General features: G+C 40.7%; 1 protein-coding gene across 1 annotated transcript in view; it reads left to right on the forward strand.

The window, feature by feature from the left end:
• The window catches only part of WWTR1 (WW domain containing transcription regulator 1), an 89026-nt gene that overhangs the window by 29750 nt on the left and 34438 nt on the right, over positions 1-24838 (forward strand). Inside the window, exon 2 of the mRNA XM_075861437.1 lies at positions 24476-24612. Coding sequence (XP_075717552.1) covers positions 24476-24612 — 137 coding nt within the window. The remainder of the gene's footprint in view (positions 1-24475; positions 24613-24838) is intronic.

A 24838-nucleotide genomic window follows, 5' to 3' on the forward strand; every position in this document is an offset into this window, starting at 1 on the left:
CTGTTGCAGGAAAATTTTATGGGCCAGTTTGTGGAAAACCCGACTAGCGGTGAAGCTCTGTTGGATCTGGTCATTTCCAATAATGCAGAGCTTGTTCGGAACGTCAATGTTCGTGAAAACCTCGGTAACAGTTATCATAATATAGTTATATTTTACATATACTGTAAAAAACAAACACAGACTGGGAGGGCAAAACCACTTAATTTTAAGACGGCCAATTTCCCCAGGATGAGGGCTGCAATTCAGGACATAGACTGGGAAGAACTAATGTTAAATAATGGTAAAAATGATAAATGGGAGATTTTCAAATCTACTTTGGGTAATTATAGTGCAAAATGTATTCCTATAAGTATAAACGACTAAAATGAAGCCCCACATGGCTTACATCTTCTTTAAAAATGGCAATACATGACAAAAAAAGGGCATTTCAAAAAACACAAATCTGAGGGTACATCTGTAGCCTTTGTAAATTATAAAGAGCTTAATAAAATCTGTACAAAAGTAATAAAATCAGCAAAAATACAAAATGAAAGGCAGGTGGCCAATGATAGTAAAACAAATCTCCAAAAAATCTTCACGTATATAAATGCAAAAAAGCCAAAGTCTGAACATGTAGGACCCCTAAATTGTGGTAATGGGGAGTTGGTCACAGGGGATCAAAAGAAGGCAGAGTTACTAAATGTTTTTTTTTAGCTCTGTGTATACAACAGAAGAAAGAGCAGCTGATGTAGCCGGTGCCAGTGCTGTTAATACATCAATTAATATAGTTAATTGGCTGAATGTAGATATGGTCCAAGCTAAGTTAAATAAAATAAAAGTGCACAAGGCCCCGGGACCAGATGGATTACACCCTAGAGTTCTTAGTTCAATTATTTCTGCCCTCTTTTCATAATGTTCAGAGATTCTCTAGTGACTGGTATAGTGCCAAGGGACTGGCGCAGGGCAAATGTGGTGCCTATTTTCAAAAAGGGCTCTAGGTCTTCCACAGGTAATTATAGACCAGTAAGCTTAGTGGAGTTTCGTAATGGGCTGGGCGTGTTTTACTTTTTGACCAAGTGGGCGTTGTGGAGAGAAGTGTATGACGCTGACCAATCAGTAACCAATCAGCGTCATACACTTCTCCCCATTCATTTACACAGGACATAGTGTTATAGCTATATCGCTATGTGCAGCCACATAAACACACTGCAGTGTCCTGACAGTGAATATACATTACCTCCAGCCAGGACGTGATGTCTATTCAGAATCCTGACACTTCTGTAGCGTCTGTGTGATATTTACAGCAAGGCAAGCGTAATCTCGTTTTAAATGACAGGTTACATCGTAATCTCGCGAGATTACGCTTGCCTTGCTGTAAATATCACACAGACGCTACAGAAGTATCAGGATTCTGAATAGACATCACGTCCTGGCTGGAGGTAATGTATATTCACTGTCAGGACACTTCAGTAACGTTAATGTGGGTGTATGTGGCTTCACATAGTGATGTAATAAGATCACTATATGCAGTGTAAATGAATGGGGAGAAGTGTATGATGCTGATTGGTCACTGATTGGTCAGCGTCATACACTTCTCTCCACAACGCCCACTTGGTCAAAAAGTAAAACGCCCAGTTGTCCATTAAGAAACTCATTAGCATAAAGCTAAAATAGGTCATAACTCCGTGAAAAATTATAGTTTTTCTAAAAAAGAAACACTGCAATAATCTACATAACAGGGCCGATTAAATTATGTACAAGATAGGGCAGTTATAATGTGGTGACAGAGCCTCTTTAACATCCATCATAGGAAAAATGTTTGAGGGGCTATTGGGGGACTATATACAGGAATATGTGACAAAACATAGTATTATAAGTGACAGCCAGCATGGTTTTACTAAGGACAGAAGTTTTCAAACTAACCTGATTTTGTTTTTATGAAGAGGTGAGCAGAAGCCTAGACAGAGGGGCCGCTGTGGATATAGTCTTTTTGGACTTTGCAAAGACATTTGACACTGTCCCCCATAGACGTCTAATGGGTAAATTAAGGACTATAGATTTAGAAAATATAGTTTGTAATTGTATTGCAAATTGGCTCAAGGACCGTATCCAGAGAGTTGTGGTCAATGATTCCTACTCTGAGCGGTCCCCGGTTATAAGTGGTGTACCACAAGGTTCAGTGCTGGGACCACTATTATTCAACATATTTATTAATTATATAGAGGATGAGATTAATAGCACTATTTCTATTTTTGCAGATGACACCAAGCTATGTAGTATTGCTCAGTCTATGGAAGATGTTCATAAATTGCAAGCTGATTTGGACACACTAAGTGTTTGGGCGGTTACTTGGCAAATGAGGTTTAATGTAGATATATGTAAAGTTATGCATCTGGGTACCAACAACCTGCATGCATCATATGTCTTAGAGGGAGCTATACTGGGGGAATCACTTGTTGAGAAGGATCTGGGTGTACTTGTAGATCATAGACTAAATAACAGCCTGTAATGTCAATCAGCTCCTTCTAAGGCCAGCAAGATATTGTTGTGTATTAAAAGAGGCATGGACTCGCGGGACAGGGATATAATATTACCACTGTACAAAGCATTAGTGAGGCCTCATCTAGAATATGCAGTTCAGTTCTGGGCTCCAGTTCATAGAAAGGATTCCCTGGAGTTAGAAAAAATACAAAGAAGAACAACTAAACTAATAAGGGGTTATGGAGAATCTAAGTTATGAGGAAAATTAAAAGAATTCAACCTATTTAGCCTTGAAAAGAGACGACTAAGCGGGGACATGATTAATTTCTATAAATATATTAATGACACATACAAAAAATATGGTGAAATCCTGTTCCATGTAAAACCCCCTCAAAAAACAAGGGGGCACTCCCTCCGTCTGGAGAAAAAAAGGTTCAACCTGCAGAGGCGACAAGCCTTCTTTACTGTGAGAACTGTGAATCTGTGGAATAGCCGACCACAGGAGCTGGTCACAGGAGGGACAGTAGATGGCTTTAAAAAAGAAAAAAGGGTTAGATAATTTCCTAGAACGAAAAAATATCAGCTCCTATGTGAATGTGTAGAATTTTTGTTTCATCCCTTCCCTTTTCCCATCTCTTGGCTAAACTTGATGGACATATGTATTTTTTTGACCGTACTAACCATGTAACCATGTAAATTAGTCATAGGGTCAGACATTTTTCTGGATTTGCTGACATTTACGCTCAGCCTCTCTGCTGCATAAAATGACTGCTTACGTGTAAACATCCAAATGTTCATGTCTCGCTCCAATAGTATAAAGATTTGTCACATTTTCATATGAACTCATGATAGGTAATGGTGCTGGTCACTTTCGTCAGCCAAACTGTCAAATCTGACAGGTGGGAATTTACTGACGGTGAAATCCATGTGTGGCCATAGGTGGCTAAACTGTCCATCTGTCCCTTAAACAAACCATATAGGTGGCATTGCTTCAACTTCCCAAATTCTTGTAGCTAGCTTCTAAAGTCTACTGTATTTTGTCCATCCCTGTTAAAGAGAGTAAAATATATAGTAGTTTGTAGTAAAGGTGAATCCAGCACTCAAAAATAAAAGTTGTAGGTTTATTTAGGTCATGTTAAAACAAAGAAGTTTAAAACAGAAAATCCCGGGACCACGCTTACGCGTTTCAGATCGATGAGGTCCTTAATCATAGCTTACTTATTCAAAAATGAGTTCACATATATATATAGTATGACCAATGCTATTCACTATATATATGTGAACTCATTTTTGAATAAGTAAGCTATGAGGTCCTTAATCATAGCTTACTTATTCAAAAATGAGTTCACATATATATATAGTGAATAGCATTGGTCATACTATATATATGTGAACTCATTTTTGAATAAGTAAGCTATGATTAAGGACCTCATCGGTCTGAAACGCGTAAGCGTGGTCCCGGGATTTTCTGTTTTAAACTTCTTTGTTTTAACATGACCTAAATAAACCTACAACTTTTATTTTTGAGTGCTGGATTCACCTTTACTACAAACTACTATTGCCTTGATTACCTGCGGTCGACACAGGACCAGTTTGGGAGCATCTGCGAGCACCTACAGCATTCGGATTTACTCCATACCAACTTGCATCAACTAAACGCAATGAAAACGCATTGGAAACGCAACCAAAGCGTGGTGAGCAAAATTTATAGTAATATTTCTCCTATTTTAGAGTAAAATATATGTCCAATATTATTGCTTCAACAATATGTGTCTATCCTAATCAAGAAATCTAGTTGTGCTACACTATGGGGTAAAGGATGTTTCTTCTTATAATCCCGTATATTATACATTCAGGAGTCTGGGGAGACATGAGACTTTAATGAGGGTTATTGATGTGATGACTTGTAGCAAGCAGAAAAGATATAACTAAGGAATGGCTGAATACAACGTTGAACTTGACAGAAAAAGTCGGTATTAGGCTAGTCGACTATGGTATCGATTCGGTCAAAACGACGGAACACTTGCATAACGGAGACAAATGGAAACCATTTGCACCGGATCCATCACCATTGAAATTAATAGTGATGCAAACGAAGCCTATGGTTTCCGTTTGTTTCATTCCGGGTTCTGTTCTGACAGAAAGCTCAGAGGGAACGCCTGAAAGGAGCCCTGACGCAGATGTGAACGAAGGCTTAGCAACCCGTAGGCACAACATGTGCCAGTGTATGGTGCCTCTGTGAGGCACTGTATTCTCCCCTAGAAGTAATTCAGGATAATTCTGTAAAACAACATGTGATAAAACGTACGGTATAAAAGGCACATAGACATACAGTAGAGACCCATAACATGCTATGGGCACCGGATTATGGCTGTGTGCATGAACCCTCATTTTTTTCTTTCTTTTTTTTTCTTTCTTTTACAAGGATATATATGAGTGCACTTTCTCCTTGGAGTTAACAGATTTATCAAAAACCTAATCTAGACACATCTTTATCTTGGACTAGACGCAGCTGGGGCAAAGACAGGTTCTTTAAAGTAGACTGCTTTTTCATGTGTTTTTAATGGCATTGGACCATTTTTCCCAGCCATTTGCAAATAGTGTCTGTCTGGCAGGATTTCCTGGATACAGCAGACAGTGGAATCGCTGAGGGCCAACGTTTTGAGCTTCTCGTTATTTGCCTGGTTATAGAGGCTGCTTTGCTTTTTTTTATGGGTTATAACCAGCTTATTACAGGGATAAAGTGCTGTTCAGGAAAGGAACAGTAAAACACTAGGGACATCTAAGTTATGCTGGTATATAGCAGCGGAGCAGCACTTTTTTTTATTTATTTAAAGGGATCATTTAATGCAAAAGACAAATACTTGTTATTTATTAATTTACAGAAACATTTTTTCTGGTGTACAATTGTAGTAGTAAGTAGTGGCCTAGGATTATAGATTATATACTTCAAGAATGCTCTTAGTACTAACAATATCAACTACTGTACAGCTGGGGTAGAGGCAAGTTTGTTATTTGTCACAACACATCATGATATGTTATTTGTGGTTTTACATAGGACTGTAGGTAAACCCAGGGCCGATTCCAGCTTTTCTGCTGCCTGAGGCGAAAATTGAAATGGCGCCCCCCAGATCTTGATTGACATCCCTTTGGCTGTTCTACATCACTAGCAGCCTCCTCCAACTCTTTCGGATGCGCCGCTGCCTTGTACTTCTCTGGCATGCGCGGTGCAGCGATGAAGCCGGGCAGAGTACACCTCGCTGCACGGTGTGTGCCCAAGTAGTACAAGGCAATGCCGCATCTGAGAAAGTTGGAGGAGACTGGTAGCGATGTATAACAGCCAGGGGGATGTCAATCAAGCATGGAAAGGAGGGTTTGGAGGCAGGACGATGTAACTTTTCTGGATAGCGGCACCGACCCATGACCCTTTAATGAGTAATTGGCATATAGTGTGCACCGTGTTTTTTATTTTATAGATTTTGCGGCATCTGAAATAAACATACAGGGGAATGTTTGGAAATATTGCATTGTCATGTATTACTGCATGGTGGCGGTTCAAGGTGTTAAAACCTACCTGACAGGTTCCCATTAAACATACAATGAATTGAAAACAACTCCACCTACCCTACAATTGTTATTATAAATATATCCTATATAATTACAGCTCCGGAGCCAAGCTCATACATATATACAGTACCAAAACCAAGCTCAATACATATATACAGCATCAGAACAAAGCTCAATACATATATAGAGCACCAGCGTAAAAGCTCAGTACATAAATACAACACCAGAACCAAGCTCATACATATATACAGTGCCAGAACCAAGCTCAGTACATATATACAGTACCAGAACAAAGCCCAGTACATAAATACAGCACCAGAACAAAGCTCAGTACATATATACATCCCCAGAACCAAGCTCAGTACACATATACAGCACCAAAGAGAAGCTCAGTACATAAATACAGCTCCAGAACAAAGCTAACTACATATATACAGCACCAGAACCAAGCTCAGTACATAAATACAAGACCAGCACAAATACAGCTCAATTTAGTGCAACCCCTGCCGTATAGGTTTGTACGGCGTAAAACTACAGCTCCCAGCATGACCTAAACAATGGTAAGGATATGCTAGGAGTTGCTGTTTCACAAAAAAAAATGTCCTGTCATTCAGAGCCTTGCAACGACGTGATGACGTCATCGCGCCGCTTGTGTCGTTCAGCCTCAGCAGACCTGCTCAGAAGAGAACAGGCCTGCATTGCCACAGGACGGCGCGGGAACGGGAACGGGATTAGGTGAGTATGTATGGTTTTTTCAGGTGCAATTCAGTGCTTATGCATGTAATTGTATCTGCGTCCTATAGACGCAGGTACAATTACAGTGCAGGCGGGGGGTGGCAGGGGCTGGTTTTAGTGGCGCCACCGCCCCCTCAGAGAGGCAGCAGGCCGCCTGAGGCGAGAAGCTCATCTCGTCTCATGGATGGTGAGGCCCTGGGTAAACCTACTGCATCATTTTAAAGGGAAACTCTCTTACAAAACTGCAACTTCCCAGAAAGTTAGGCGGCAGCGTCAAATTTTACTGCCTACTGGGTTTCGTACAACCCCGGTTTATACATGCATTTCTTTAGGTGTGGCCTACTTAATGGGTGGAGTCCAAGGCACCGGATCTCTGTCTACAGGATCCTGAGATGTAACTGATCGTATTGGATTGAAAACTGTACTGCGGCCTTGAGGCAAAATGGGATTCGGCAATGAAGTGGTTAACTCTTTCCGAAGTCTAAGGTTTGGGCTTTGAGAATGATTAGTGTTACTGCTGTGCCAGGACCTGCTTTGCACAAATGCATTTGGAGTGCTGGTGCTAATTTTCCACAGAAGGGGACTCGCTCTGTCAGACAGCTGAACTCTCCAAGACCTCTTGTATTATCTGCTGGAAACTCTGAGCAGAGGGAGAACTGAGTTTGTCACTGACTTGGAAAAAGCCCCTTTCACAAGTGTCAGGAATCCAACCTGCCAAACACCTTAAACTGAACAGCAGAGGGCTCGCAGTTAACCCTATCAGGCCCGGTTCACATAGGACATGATATTGTCTTCCTCTTTCTGTGCAGTGTGAAACAAAGCAGGGTCCAAATGTAAATTCTGACTGAATAGAAAAGTTTGATTTTCCTCTTTTGCAAAGTGCACTATGTCATTTTTACAGCTGCTTTTTTTATTTTTTATATAGCATACTGTACTTTTTGACAAAAATAATGATGATTTGTCATGAAGCACCAACGAATTCTGCACTGCTTTACCATCGAACAATAAAGAAACTGCAAGTGAAAAACACAATTAAAAACACATGGAAATCCAGTGAAAGTGATCTGATATGTCAGTTAAATCAAGATCATATTGATAACGTCTCAAAGGACTGTATAGTGCATTTACACCTTTTTGGCACTGCTTAGAGATCTCTGTATCTGATTTGCATAGCAGTTTACTAAAGCTTTATTCAGATGAAGCGGTCAAGTCGCATTTTTTCTTCTGCGAGTGCCGTAAAATTCTGCTGTTTTTCCAAAACTGTGGCATTACACTCTGGAAATCCGATTCTGGTCCAAGGCCTCAAAAGTCACCAATGTGGACTTCTCCTTTAAATACATCTCTTTCTGGTTACAACCACTATGTCTACCTTACTCCGAGGTTGGACACCAGCATTTACGGATTGAATTGACCTGCTCAGTTAGGATTTAAAACCGGAGAAGAGGACGTACCGCTATGTAACTTTGTAACTGGGCAGATTTATCATAACAGTCTTATTTGTTGTCACCCAGCTTTTCCTGTAACAGATAGAGAACAACTTACAGACATATATTCACTGGTGATTTCTTATTATATGTGTAAATGCTGTCTAATTAATATAACACTGTTTTTTTATTGTGTTTCTGCTATGGGTAACGTCTAACAATTTAAGGATAACGGTATGTTCACACGGCTTAGCAAAATACGTCTGAAAATACGGAGCTGTTTTTATGCGAAAACAGCTCCTGATTTTCTGACGTTTTTGTAGCACCTCGCGTTTTTAACGGCGTATTTTACGGATGTTATTGGAGCTGTTTTTCAAAGGAGTCAAAGAAAAACATCTCCAAAAACGTCCCAAGAAGTGACATGCACTTCTTTTTCACGGGCGTCTTTTTACGCGCCGTATTTTGACAGCGACGCGTGAAACAACACCTCGGAGGAACAGAACACAGTAAAAAATAATTGAAAGCAATGGGCAGATGTTTGTAGGCGTAATGGAGCCGTTTTTTCAGGCGTAATTCGAGGTTTAAAATGCCCATATTGCGTCTGAAAACAGTGCGTGTGAACATACCCTAACAGTATAGATGTCCTATCTATAGGGAACAGATAACTATGAAGATGTGGAATATATATATATATATATATATATATATATAAATTCTTTATGTACCACAATAAGGAATGATAACGTTGGGGCTGACGCTGTATTGCTGATGTATTATGCTACTCACTGTGGTTCAGGAAGGTCTGATGCCGGTCTAGGCCCTATGTCCTCAGAGTACAGCAACTGTGTTGTTATATATTTAACCCACATAGAACTTGGAGGTCAGGCCACCTGTCTCATGTTGAGTGGTCAACACTGAAGAAGACAAACTCATTGTAGGCCGTGTGGAGCTATAGATGAATTCAGAGGAAGCGCTTAATCTGGCTGCCTGCTTAAGTGGGCCACTTATCGTGCCTGGAAGTTACTGAGGCTATATTCCTGTGTTTTTGGATCTCCCCAGTTCCCATCCCGCTTGGCCATGCCCCCCTTTTTAGTATTTGCTGACCACAAAAGGTTTACAAATAAATTTGAGTATCTTATAAAGGGCTCTTTGTGATTTAGTTTCTGTTTATCACTAAATCAATGTAACTCGGGGTCCGACAATTAACGCTGCACCCTACTCTACGGAGGTAACGCAACAGGTTGGGTTCTTCAATGGCAACATTATTAACTCGATAAATGCATCTCTGCTAATAAGGTACAGACATTAGCAGTCTGTTTGACAGAAGGAACACAATATGAATTGTCTATTTCAGTTTCTGGCCCTTTGTTCTTACTCCTTGGGCACTGTCCAGATCTTAAATGTTAAATTACCAATAGAAATCAAAAGGGGTTTTGTTTCCAAATGTGTCATTGGTTACAGTGTTAAGTCTGGAGCATTCTGTATATTAACAATGAACTCAGTCAATAGCTTGGTTCTTTAACTAGCTCTCTTCAAGAAGCCTGTTATTTACAGCCCACACCATTCTCTTCTCTGTGTAGACTGATCTGGAAGCAATTGCTCCAAAAAGTGAACTTGTATGGTAAAATCCACTGTGCCGAGTTGTGACGAATTGCAGATATTCAGTGCAAAATTTACGAGGGCCATCCAACTGGAAACTGACAGGCTGGATATGTCCATCCATGTTTTTCCTCTGGATATGTTCCTGCTTCTGTTTCCAGTAGGCAAACAAAAAAAGCATTACTTATCGTAACAGGAGTCTGTCAAGAGATTTTACGCTACCAAATGGCTGGTAGTTGTTGGGTAACAGATTTAGAACGTATCATTGTTGAAGATGTTACTGCTTGCATCAGTTTAAAAAATAAGTTTTATTCTGCGGTCCGCCGAACCAGGAAATGTTAGGCAACTTGAACTTCAACCCCTCCCCTCTGCTGTTGATTGACAGCTCTGCTTGTCTTCATTGTCATATAAGCAGCGTCGTCGATCAACTAGCTAGGGGAAGGGATGGGTTGAAGTGCTAGATGCCGGACACTTCCCTTTAAACACAATATATTTAAAAAAAACAAAAAACTTATTTCTAAAAAAAAATCATTTATGGTCCGATCCCACTGTTCCTCCAGTGTATTAAAATGTGCATGATGATGGTTCTCCACTAGTAGTTAATAATTACTTTGGAGAGGATAAATCCATTTCCAAAGTTGGAAAGGAAAATCTGACAGCTACACTTAGAGACTGGTGCAAGGTTCCCTCCAGTTGTTTTCAAGGGTAGAGTGAGGAGCCACCCAGAGTGCTTTGCAACAGCTGTAAATGTGGGACGAAGGAAGTTTATAAAGTGTGCCAACAAAGTATTTTAAGAGCAGTCTAAGAATAGACACAAACAAGCAGCCCTGCTGGAATCTTCACCTCGGTGCTGGGACAGGCCGCACTGTATGGAAGTTACTCTGGGGTTTCTTATCTTAAAATCACATTTCACTCGTGGTAGCATTTAGTGTCCTACTTAGGGCCCATTCATGCAAACGTGAATAACGTACGTGTGCCGCACATGGAAATCAAGCGCAGCACACGGACCCATTGATTTCAATGGGGCCGTTCACACATGCGTGAGTTCACGCAGCGAGAGTCCGCTGCGTGAAACTCACTGCATGTCCTATATTGGTGCTACTAGCCCATTGAAGTCAATGGGTGCATGAAAACCACGCACGGCACACGAATGCACATCCGTGTGCAGTTTGTGATTTGCACATTAATTCGATTGAAAATAATAAAAAAAAAAGATGTGCTTTGCGAGCGCATGAATAACGCATGCCACTCGCAAAGCACACTGATGCATAACGCAACACACATGGACCAGATTCACACTCGTTTTTCACGTGCATGAATCTGATACACTCGTGTGAATGTAGCTTTAGAAAGAACACAGACAATTGTTGCAAAACAGACTGAGTAATTGTGACATGAGCATATCTGATGTGAACAGTGCATTCAAAATATAAACATATCCTTCTGTATAAATACATAAACTACATTTACTACATTTATTGTATTTGATTAAAGGACGACTAACGTAAACACTATCTTATTAAAACAGCCTCTGGTAATAAAAGCACTAGACTCTAAACGGTGCAGCGTTCGCGGTCATGCCTGGGCCCTGGAGCCTGAGTGGGTCCAAATGGCCCTTAGGAGGACCAGTACTATAAATGACGAATCATATTTGGAGGCCTCATACAGATTTTGCATTGGAGCTGAGGAGCTTTAAGCTACCCTTTTCATTCTTCCCCATGTACATCCACTAATCTAAAAATCCACTAATCTAAACTTTTTTTAAATTCAGTACTATTTGGATATATGATGTTGGAGAAAAACAAGGGCAATACAGTATGTTGATAAAAATACGATGGGTTGTGACCAGGGGTTAAAAGCATATTCTGTGTCAGAACTGAACACATGGAAAACATGGAATGTTGCCCTAGTCAGATTTAAACTAATGGCCCCTGTGCTACAGCCCTGAGCCATCGTTCTCTAGAAATGTTATGTTATAGCGTTAACTAGATGTTAAAACCAAAAATTCCTGGTACATTTTTACATAACTTTGAATGAGTCACTTGTTTGTAACAACTTGTTTCCCCCCTAGGATAAGCTTCTGCATGCTCTCCAACCTTCTGGATTCAATAACACAGTGAATTCAATGATAGGGTAGGGTCCTAGATAGAAAATGCTATCATTGGAAAGTTGTAGACTGTATTTAATTTCTATAGTGGTCAGTAGGTTAAGAAAATAGCTGGATAGGCCACATCATAACCAAGAGTCCAGACACTTCAAAATTGCTAGGTCATTGGACAAGCTCAAAGGCAAACGAGCCGTATCTGGGAACAAGCATAGCTTGTAGCCAACAAAGAAATGCCCACAGTCACATATCACCAAAAAAGACCTACAACTAGGTTGAATGATGAGTTAGCCTTTATAGCGACATATCTAAAGCTGGCAATAGATAGAAGTTAGCAGTAAAAATCAGTTTTGACAATTTTGGTCAACTGGCAAATTTTTACAGCATTAAGTGCTCCAGAGTGTAAGTACCAAGGATACCTGATGAAAAATGTTCGTGACAGCTAGGGTCAATCATTCAATATTGGTTGTTCTTATGCATTGTAGCCAATGACAAACCACCATTGATGAGAATGAGAATGACGGGATAGAAAACCATCGTCCTGACCATTTTCGTATTCGTATGGCCATTATTAGGAGGCAATATTTATGAGAATATAGTCTCTGCTCACTAGTTTTTGACAAATTGTGGTCTACATTAACATGAATATCGGCTCAGTCTCAAAAGGCAAAAACGAGCCTTGAATAGCTCTCGCGTGCAGCAGCTTTATCATGCTTAAATCAGCAATTTTCTGTTAACTTACTGACTGATCTTTGAATCACCCTACACTGGTAAGATTATTATGCTTTTACTCAACCAGTAATTTCAACTTGTTACCAATTTTCTTCAAAGGCCACCTTAAACTAGATGGCATGCTTTAAAACAGACGTGTTATTGATTCCATTCCATTTGAAGCCGTGCTGGATGAAGGGAAGTGTTGTGTGAGCAGGAAGTCAGAAAGTTCAATTCCCAATGAAGCACGGAATACACATGTATTTACCATTGGCACAAAGTACACCTCTGATGGACTAGTGTTTCTTTGGAGGCTCTAGATTTGTTATTAAACATGGATAGATATGAAATAATGTACTGTACGGCTCATGGGTACGTTTACACGTTTACATCAGAGAGTCACTTTTTGTTACAGTTTCAAGATATGTTCTCACTCTAATTACATATTTTTTTGCGGCTGATGCCGTGATGAAATTTAGCTTTGATATAGTTCTAGTATATTTTAGTTTTGATATAGTTATGGTGTTAAGAAGCTTAAAGAGGATCTGTCACCAGATTTTGCAACCCCTATCTCCTATTGCAGCAGATCGGCGCTGCAATGTAGATAAGAGTAACATTTTTATTTTTATTTTTTTTTAAATGAGCATTTTTGGCCAAGTTATGACCATTTTTATATTTATGCAAATGAGGCTTTCTAAAGTACAACTGGGCGTGTTTAAAGTACAACTGGGCGTGTATTATGTGTGTGTACATCTGGGCGTTTTTACTTGTTTTACTAGCTGGGCGTTGTGAATAGAAGTGTATGATGCTGACGAATCAGCATCATCCACTTCTCTTCGTTACCACCCAGCTTCTGGCAGTGCACAGACACACAGCGTGTTCTCGAGAGATCACGCTGTGACATCACTTCCTGCCCCAGGTCCTGCATCGTGTCGGAAGAGCGAGGACACATCGGCACCAGGCGACAGAGGCTACATCGACTTACCTGCAAACGCCGATGCTGCTGCAGAATCAACTGTTGCAGGTAAGTCGATTTAGCCTCTGTCGCCTGGAGCATCATACACTTCTATTCACAACGCCCAGCTAGTAAAAGAAGTAAAAATGCCCAGATGTACATACTCAATACACGCCCAGTTGTACTTTAGAAAGCCTCATTTGCATAAATATAAAAATGGTCATAACTTGGCCAAAAATGCTCGTTTTAAAAAACAAAAAACTTTACTCTTCTCTACATTGCAGCGCCGATCTGCTGCAATAGGAGATAGGGGTTGCAAAATCTGGTGACAGAGCCTCTTTAAAAGGGTCTGTCTGGTTAAAAAAAAGGAAAAAACACTTTTAAGTACCCCTATTAAATATTTCTGTTAATGATGGTGGGGTCTGTTCAGGACCCTCATCTATTAGCCAGAGTGGAGAGCAGCTACAAAGAGTGCCTCTTGCTCTGGAGGACCCCGCTTTTCCATGTACTACTACACTAATGATGCATTTATTTAAATGAGGACAGTGTAATTCATCATTTCCCCTGCGGTGGTGCTACAGGGAAATTTAACACTTGCTGTCAGATTCTCCCACAGTTCACAGATAACTTGGGAGTCCCAGCTGCTGGACATATGGTGGTCAGTTTATCGTTATTGGTCCCTTTTAGAATTAATTCTAGGGAATTAATTGCTTAATGTCTTTTATTTTGCAAGTGCTGATTTATGCATTTTTTTTTTTACAACCTGGGATTCTTGATCTTGTGATATCTGTAATTGTGTAGATCAATACAGCAGGAGACCTGGGTGGATAGAAAACAACAGAGGGTGGAGCAGCACCTGCCTACAGTATACAGGCTGTGATCAACAACTCTATTTAAAATCATCTAATTTACATGCTTGTTGGCAACAATTCAAATTACTGACATTTTATAGCATTTGCTTGTGACTTGGGCTTTCAGATGGGCCACCACCATTGTTCTGACATTATAATGTCAAGAAGAGAGTATTTTAAAGAGTAATTGACTTATGAGGTTACGTGAGCAACTGCAACATTTTTAACCTTCAAAAATTTTTAAGGAAAACTTCATTTTATATTAGTGCATATTACCAATATTGAAAAAACTGATCAATTGCATGGATTTCCGTTTATTAAATGCCCACCCCTCCCCATTTACCTACCAGGGTGCTGGAAAATAGTGTGCAACTTATGTCCTCTTTACCCATTTTTACAATAATCCCTGAGCACTCAGAATGGTTATTTAACACAGTTACCTACAACTCTTACACCTTACAAACAAGAAGAGCCCTGTTTCAAAGGAGTTGGGGGTAGTCAGATCTCTTCTTCTGACCTTCAGTTGTCGCTTTTGGACTATGAAGCGGCCAACTAGTTAAACTTTGGTGAAAAATTTCCTAGAAGTGAAGTGCACACGACCGTGAAAAAAAATGTCCATTAAAAACTGATCAACTGTCAGTTTTTCATGGCCATTTTGCATCAGTGTGTCTCTAAATTTTCACCCATTTCCAGTCCGTCTGTCCGTTTCTAATGTCCGTTTGACATCCGTTTTGCATCAGTTTTTCATGGCCGTTAAAAAAACTGATGAATTTCATTCATTGGTCGGGTTTTTTTTGTCTCAGCCCCCTGAAAACACCCAAAGGAAGGTCACATGTTCACCTAGACACTGTTTACAGCCTCCCTGTATATGATGTCACACACCTCCCTGTATATGATGTCACACACCTCCCTGTATATGATGTCACACACCTCCCTGTATATGATGTCACACACCTCCCTGTATATGATGCCACACATCTCCCTGTATATGATGCCAGACACCTCCTGTATATGATGCCACACATCTTCCTGTATATGATGCCACACATCTCCCTGTAGATGATGCCACACAACTCCCTGTATATGATGCCACACACCTCCTGTATATGATGCCACACATCTCCCTGTATATGATGCCACACACCTCCCTGTATATGCCACACAGCGTCCCTGTATATGCCGCACAGCGTCCCTGTATATGATGCCACACGCCTCCCTGTAGATGATGTCACACACTTCCCTGTATATGCCACACAGCCCCCCTGTAGATGCCACCCAGCCCCCTGTAGATAACACACAGCCCTCCTGTATATGATGCCACACAGCCCACGATGTAGATGAAGCCGCACAGCCCGACATGAATCCCTACATACTCACCAATGCAGCGCTGTCTTCTTCAGGTAAGGTCTCTCGTCTTCACGGGATCTGTGAAGGCGACGCGAGGACACTCACCGATGCAGCACGTCTTCACGTGTGGTCTCTCGTCTTCACGGGATCTGCGAAGGTGGCGCGATGACGTCATCACGTCGCCTTCACAGAACCCATGAAGACTAGTGACCACAGCAGAAGACGGTGCTCCATCGGTGAGTGTCATTGAGCCGCCGATAGCCAGCAAGCGAACTAGTAAACTAGTAGTTCCCTTGCCAATCCCCATGTCGCAGATCCGTTTTTAACGGTTGTTACATGTATTGACAACCGTTAAAAACTGATCTATTGACTTCTATGGGGGCCGCCAGGCCGTGAAATGTCCTATTATTTGACGCCCGTTATTCATGGGCCGTTAAAAAAACGGACGTGTGAATACACCCATAGAACATCATTGTTCTGAAAACGGCCGTGTGACGTTTTTCACTGTCGTGTGAATAAGGCCTTAGGCAAATAATGTTTTTTTTATTAGGATAGCTGTAGATACATAGCATTAATAATACATACACACATTATAAAAATAGAAATAATACTTGTTAAAAATACACATGGAGCCTATTATGTAAGACACCTTAGACTCTGGAACATTTAACCTCCTCAAATATCTGAATTATAACTTTCTCCGCAGTTCCTCTACGTAGACTTGAGATGGATATCTGTGATGTGGAGGACCCGGCCCATGTTTGTGAGCTCTAAATGGGTCCAAAGGATTATAACCACTTATGCTGATTTTATTATATATTTAGAACTCAACCATATTTTTCTATCATTTCACGATTCACTCCAGCAACGGAAATTTGGTATTGGATAGGTAAAACCTAGTGCTATGCATCCTAAGCTGTAAATATTCCATGGTAGAGACACTTCACATTCCGTCTGTCTGCTTCTCTGTCCCTTGTGTCTAATATTCCACAAACTAGATTGTAGGTTTTGCGTAGTGTAGCGTAATCGGCTTTATTATTCTATTTACAACAGTATAACTAGGTCACCGGTGAAGAGTTACTGGTTCTTCTTGACACTCCAGCTGGGAACAGTTGAGCCTCTCACGATTGTGTTAATGCGCCTTGAATTGTTGAAAGATAAATTACGTCCCAGATATACAAATATAGAATAGAGCATAAGAATAACAAAATAAGGGCTTGTTCTTGCAGGAGGCCATGCCATATAATTATGACTGCATATAAGGTGCAGGGAGAATCGTTGCAAGGTATTTGATTGTATCTCCTTAGGCCCCGTGCCCACGACCGTGCCTGTAATCACGGTCCGTGATTACAGCCACGGCCGGCCGCGGACAGTCATCCGCATTTTCGGCCCGTGCTCCCATATAAAGTACGGGAGCACGGTCTGTAAAAAGCAAAAGATAGGACATGTCCTATTTTTTGCGGAGGCTTTCTATGGCCCAGACACAGATTACAGTCCACAATTACGGACACAATCTACGGTCGTGTGCATGGGGCCTTTGTCTTTACTCATCTGCTTTCATTGCATCTGTGATATTTTTGAGGGGTCTAACTAGACTTGATAGGGGCTCATAGTAAAATACATCATAAATTAACTCTATCTATAAAAGCAACCAGCCATCTAAGTGGGTTGTGTTGGGGTGAGAACATGGGTGTACGTAGAGGTGATGAGGCCACATGCCAAAGATTATGGTGCTGATTAACACTGCCAAACCACCTGGGAAAGAATGACTTGGTGCTTGTCTGCCCCATCTCCTTTCCATGATCCTTGGGTTTGTTCCCCACACAATTATTTAAAAACATGGTGAGTAAGGCCTGTGAAGAGGAGATTCCTGCCAAGTTCTAGCCATCCTAGCAGACAACTTCGTCTTGGCCTCCTCTCTCCAGGGTCCCCATAGTAGCTGCATGGCCTGCCTCTATGCTATGTATGCCCACGAGAATTAGGGCTAGGTGAAAATGACAGCAATTAAAAGAAGTTACACAATGATAAATTCTGCAAGCAGTTTTAATAAACACCTGTACATAATATTGCTACTATGAGTATAATTTATATAGAGTAGAAATGAATTGCCATATAAGAGAAAAAAATAATTTAATGTCCTTGTGCTTGGTGGTCTTTGTAGCCCGGCCTGCGTTAAGCATTTCCACAGAAAATAAACAGAAAAACCCCTCTGACTCCAGTTGGAGTGCCTAGTACATCCATGCACAATTATTTCTACAGCTCGTATCTCTGTATGTGGAGAAATCTTATGGTCTTCTTTTTCCTGCTTTCTTTGTGTGTCGTTTGTTATGTTATGTCTTTGACGTGCTGTTTATGTGGGTAGCACAGGAAAAGACAGAATTTTCTAATTTGCATCTTTTTTTCAGAATTTCTCTCTATATGAGTGTTTTTTTACAGCCTATATTCTGCCTATGGGGCTGCATAAAACAACCTGTGTCTGCTAACAGACTACGGTGAACCGTGCAGATTTTCTGCTGTATTATCAGATACATTAAGAAATTCTAGTGAGAGAAGTACAGTATACTTGCAGATTTTTATATAAACAGTTTTCTAATATACAGACTTAAGTCCCTTTAACACCAGCCAATTATCGAGCAAATGATCATTCATGCGAACGCTCGTTCCCGATCATTAACCTGGGTAAACAGGGCAACGATCAGTCGAGGAATGAGCAAGCGCTCGTTCATCGGCTGATTGCATCGTTCATGCAGCAGAAAATATTATCGTTGTCGGCAGCACATCTCCCTGTATAAACAGGGAGACATGCTGCCGACATTATAAAAATGTATGAGGACGAACGATCGGAGTAACCATCGCTCGTCCCCATACATAGCTCCTCGTGAAAGGACTAAACTAGCGCCGATCAACGAGCTGTTTCGTTGATCGGCGCTCGTTTACACAGCCCATGTCGGGCCCTGTAAGATGAGCCTTAGGTTCACCAAAGTTGAACCTATCCTTTAATGACAATAGTATTGAAGACTTGATCTCATAGTGCAATCTCAGTTTTTCTTTTAATTGTATACTTGGTTTATCCAGTATTGTTATTATACTTCCCCCTGCCTGATTCATTATCTTTTCGTCTCACTGACAGAATAGCCGGTTTTTCTCCCATGTGTTAGAGGTGCGGGCAGGCTGGGTAGAGTTTCCGTCTTTTCATCAGGTGAACATATGCAGTCAGTCTGTTCTAGCACCTGTTAGGTATAGGCCTGTGAAGCTCAGCACAAGAGGAACAGGCTTTAACATGACCTGTCACCTCAACAGCATCTCCCACAGTCACAACTGATCTATTGCTTCAGAGACATTGATAAGTCTTCGTTGACATCTGCGTTGGGGTCCCGTTCTGACGTTCCGTCTGAGGTTTCCGTCAGAACACAAACTGACACCGACGGAAACCAGAGGTTTACGTTTCCATCACCTTTGATTTCAATGGTGACGGATCCGGTGCCCATGGTTTCCGTTTGTGTCTGTTGTGCACCGGACCCGTCGTTTTGCCGGAAGCTAACCCGGTTTGCATGCAGCGGAAAAAAAATCTGCACTGACTTTAGTGCGCAATGCATAAAAAAATATATGAAAATAAGTAGCATGCTACTTATTCTGGCAGATTATTCACGGAAAAGATGGTGGATAGCCCCATTGAATGGGGCTAATCCTCGTACAGATCCACAGAATTGTAAAATACACATCCGCATTAGGAATCTGAGTGTCAGTCTCGGATTTCAGCCGCGGATCCTCTAGTAAATATGTGTCAGATTTGCCTATGGCAACATACCCTAAGTGAGGTGTTTTGGTTCAAGGCCCCTTCTACTTGTTGCAGGATCTCCTGTACTGTGCATGATGTGTAACAGATAGCATCCCAATGATTTTGGGCAGTGACAGAAGAGTGGGTCAAAGTTCCAGTTTTCACCCGGTGACGGGAGCTGGGGGAGTGAATATAGAGGGGGGCTTGTCTGAGCACATAGAAGAAGGCACACACTAGGAGGAACCCCATATTTATGTTACACCCATGATTACATGGGTATACAGTGTACACTTATGATTACATAACCTAACAGCAGCTGCCTTTTATATGGGGTTGTCAGACAGTGCCCCCTGGAAACTTGTATTTGGGGTTGTCAGGCCTCCCAAAAAAAACAGTCTGTCTCAGGTTACTATACGCTGTACATCATGTTCAAAATAGCATTGAGTTGAGGCCAGAGAAAGGACCAGGAGGCTTCTCACACCACAATGTTCTCTGTCTCTTCCTTTCATATTAATCATTCTAAAATTTAATTTAGGAGAACCTCTAATAAATTTTACAGTCAGTCTTAATAACAGTGTAAATGCAATCTGTACAAGGTGCGCAGGAGTTAGTGATAGGTGTTACGTTACGGAATCCACCTGTGTAAAGTTTAACTAACACAAATATCGTTGGCTGAAATGGTTTTGTTTTAAAGCCGTATGATAGTATACATCTCAGAAAGGGAAATGGCACGGTTTATAATCCTATCATTATTTCTGGTGTTCCAGAGTGACACATCGCTTACTCAACAGCAATGCCAATAGATTTCTCAACTCGTCCTGAGCTTCTGCTGGATAGAGTGGGTGTCTCAGCAGGATTCTGGCACATTGCAAGCTGTCAGTCCGTAAAGTGCAATAAATGAGTCAAACCTTCACAAGTTTGAGTTTTGTGACATACCCTTTCCTGACTTAACCAGAGGGTGGTCATGCTTTGAAGTGACTGAGTCATAAGATCGTCTCTATTCTCCAAGTGACAAAGCCCCTATCTTGGCACCAGTGGCCATTACTTTGGGTGTCTGACTCTAAGCTACTGTTATCTGTAATTGCAACATGTTTGCATAACAAAAGCCTCAGAATTTTCGTGTCTGCATTGCTTTCTGTTTCCTGGGGCTGTCTATACAGAGAAATAGTGATTTATCATCAAATAAAAGCTGCAGCTTTGCGAATGATGAGAGTTCGCTCCAACGTATTGTATTGGTAAATATTTAAATAAATTGAATTAATGCCTAGAGACCGTCCTTAAACTATAATTGAGAAATCTGAATATATAGCGCCTTGCGAAAGTATTCACTCCCTTGGCGTTCTTCCTGTTTTGTTGCATTACAACCTGGAATTAAAATGGTTGTTAAATGTAATTTTATGTAAGGGACCTAACAAAATAGTCCACATTGTTACAATGGAATGATAAAAACACCTTGATTTAATATATATATATATATATATATATATATATATATATATATATATATATATATATATATATATATACAGGGTGGGCCATCTATATGGATGCACCTAAATAAAATGGCAATGGTTGGTGATATTAACTTCCTGTTTGTGGCACATTAGTATATGGGAGGGGGGAAACTTTTCAAGCTGGGTGTTGACCATGGCGGCCATTTTGAAGTCGGCCATTTTGTATCCAACTTTAGTTTTTTCAATGGGAAGAGGGTCATGTGACACATCAAACTTATCGAGAATTTCACAAGAAAAACAATGGTGTGCTTGGTTTTAACGTTACTTTATTCTTTCATGAGTTATTTACAAGTTTCTAACCACTTATAAAATGTGTTCAAAGTGCTGCCCATTGTGTTGGATTGTCAATGCAACCCTCTTCTCCCACTCTTCACACACTGATAGCAACACCGCAGAAGAAATGCGAGCACAGGCTTCCAGTATCCGTAGTTTCAGTTGCTGCACATCTCGTATCTCCACAGCATAGACAATTGCCTTCAGATGACCCCAAAGATAAAAGTCTAAGGGGGTCAGATCGGGAGACCTAGGGGGCCATTCAACTGGCCCACGACGACCAATCCACCTTCCAGGAAACTGTTCATCTAGGAATGCTCGGACCTGACACCCATAATGTCACCCATAACTTGTAAATAACTCAAGGTCTCATCAAGCCAGAAGTCATATAATTAGTTGAATAAGGTCCCTCTGGTGAAAAGTGTCATATGATCTGTCACATAATGTTAGTATAAAAGGCACTGGTTCTGTGAGTTTGCAACACCACTAGTCAAGCAACATGAAGACCAAGGCTCTCCAAACAGGTCAGAGACAAAGTTGTGGAGTAGTAGGGTTATAAAACAGATCAGAGTAGGGTTATAAAAAGATATCCTAAACATTAAACTTCCAATGAAGCACCATTAAATTCATTGTAATAGAATGGAAAGAATATAGCACAACTACAAACCTGACAAGAGAAGCGTGACCACCAAAACTCACAGGCCGGGCAGGAAGAGCATTAATCAGAGATTCAACAAAAACACCAATGATAACACTGAAGGAGCTCCAAAGATCCACAGCGGAGATGGAAGTATTTGTCATTAGGACCACTATATACAGTACTCTCGACAGAGTGGGGCTGTATGGAAGTGTGGCCAGAAAAAAAGCCATTGCGAAAAGAAAAACATAAGAAAACACGTTTTGAGTTCGCCAAACAGCATATGGCAGACTCCTCAAACACATGGAAGAAGGTTCTCTGGTCAGATGACACTAAAATTTGACTTCTGGCCATCATGGGAAATGCTATGTGTGGCACAGACAACTTTACATCACCTCAAGAACACCATTCTTACAGTGAAGCATGGTGGTCGCAGCATCATAATGTGAGGATTCTTTTTATCGGCAGGGACTGGAAAACCTGTTTTCAGTCTGACAGAGATTTGAGACTGGGACGAAGGTTCACCTTCCAGCAGGACAATGACTTCAAAGGGGTTGTCCACTACCGGACAACTGATGACATATCTACCAGATAGGTCATAAGTATATAATCAGTGCTGGTCTGACACCCGAACCCCACACCCATCAGCTTCTCCGGTTGCCTGCGGGCGGATGTTATTGCACATTATGCAATGTACAGAGCCGGAAGCAGTTGGCTCCGTACATTGCATAGCGGCCATCCTGCCGACACGTGAATTACTGCCGAACCTGCAGTACTGCAGCTCGGCCGCTATTCCATGACCGGAGCTATCTGCTTCCGGCATGGACATCTGGGGCCCGGAGGCAGCCGGGATGGCTTAACTGTGCGGGGTCCGACCCCCACAGATCATATACTGATGACCTATCAGGTGGATAATTCATCAGTTGTCCGGTAGTGGACAACCCCTTTAAACATACTGCTAAAGATACACTAGAGTGGTTTAAGCGGAAACATTAAAATGTCTTGGAATGGCCTTGTCAAAGCCCAGACCTCAGTCCAAATGAGAATCTGTGACATTACTTAAAGATGCTTCACACCAACGCAACCCATCTAACTTGAAGGAGTTGGAGCAGTTTTGCCTGGTGCAATGGACAAAATCCTAGTGTCTGGATGTGCTAAGCTAGTAGAGACATACGCCAAGAAACTTTCATCTGTAATTCCAACAAAAGATAGCCCCACAAAGTATTGACTTTCAGGGGTTGAAAGCTTATGCACATCAAAGTTCTCTGTTTTTTGTCTTAATTATTGTTTTTCTCACAGTAAAAAACGATTTTGCACTTTCAAAGAAGGCATGTTGTGTAAATGAAATGGTATAAACCCCCAAGAATCCATTTTATTTCAAGGTTGTAATGCAAAAAAAACAGGAAAAGCGCCAAGGTGATGAAAACTTTCACAAGGCACTGTATTTCTATTAAATTCACTTACGATAATTTTAATTACTCAGAATATCATGCTTTTTAGAGGATTGCAGTTGATATACATTTGTGTTCCTACCAATGTGTTGGTTTTTTTTTATATTAAAAATTATCTAGCCACTCATGGCTTTTGTCTCGTATTATAAATTTTAACTTACTTTTGTTATCTAAAGGGTCAGACCACATGGGTTAAAATTTGCAGTAACTGAAATCCTGGCGATTTCAGTAGCGTAATCTTGCTACGGCTAAAGCTAACCATACACATAAACTAAAAAGTCTACTGAACCCAGTGTTATCCATGGGATCGGCCAATTATCTCATGTGTATGGGGTCTGTTGACTGGAAAAAAGGAACGGGCGTGTTAGATTTCAACATGCCCAATCCTTTGTTCCGGTGGGACATAAGCCGCTGCCAGAGGGTCCTCCCCATTAGTTTTTCACGTCCGAGTTGCACCCGTGCAGTACCCGTTTTCACGGATCCCTCATAGATTTGAGTCTACTGAGGGATCTGTGAAAACCGACAAAAATAGGACTTGTCCTATTTTTTCACGGGCCCTTCACACGGTCTGTTAAAACAACGGCCGTGTGAACCGCCACATAGAAATACATGCAGAGTGTAACGCCGTTAAAAAAAAAACGTCCGTCACACGGACTACATATACGTTTGTCTACATATGATTGTTACTTTTGACAGGAAAATTTATTCTTACAGTCACATTTATAATTTCACAGTAAGTAATACATTAATTTTGTTTTATATCACTGGTAGCTTTGTAACCAGATGACACCCATCATTAATTCATGTAATTGAATATTCACACCTTAGTAGAAAGCTTATTAAAAAAAAAAACATGTATATGCAGATACATACATAGCCATGTCCTGTATTATTATTGCTATTCTTTGGAGCTAGTTGCACACTTTGAAAAAGATTGTATGTACTAGAACTTTTCCAGCTTTGTTATAAATTTTTTCATCTGAATATATTGTTAGGATTATTCTTTGTGTCTTTCAATCATTTATTTATTCCGTTTTATCATCATAACCTTCTTTCTATTATATTACAGTCACGTGGAAAAAATTACAACATGGCAAGACCCCCGAAAGACAATGCCCCAGCAAATGACTCATATGAACCTTCATCCTGTTACGACTTCTACCCCAATAAGTCAAAGATCACTGGCAATGTCCCAACCCAACCTTGGTATGTTTTTCTTAAATAGTCCATGTAGACATCTTGTCTCAGCCTTACAGAGTGTATTTTTGGGCTTAAAGGCTATGTACAGCTTTGTAAATAATTATTATTTTTTTTAATAAAAAGGTCAATCAGTGTGTTTGGTGAAACTTTATTATTACTTTTTATTAAAAATGATTTTTACTTTTTAAGATACAACTGCTCTGTATTATGCATACAGAGCAGTTGTATAGTT

The sequence above is a fragment of the Rhinoderma darwinii genome, chromosome 4 (assembly GCF_050947455.1).
Source record: "Rhinoderma darwinii isolate aRhiDar2 chromosome 4, aRhiDar2.hap1, whole genome shotgun sequence".
Classification (NCBI taxonomy): Eukaryota; Metazoa; Chordata; class Amphibia; order Anura; family Rhinodermatidae; genus Rhinoderma; species Rhinoderma darwinii.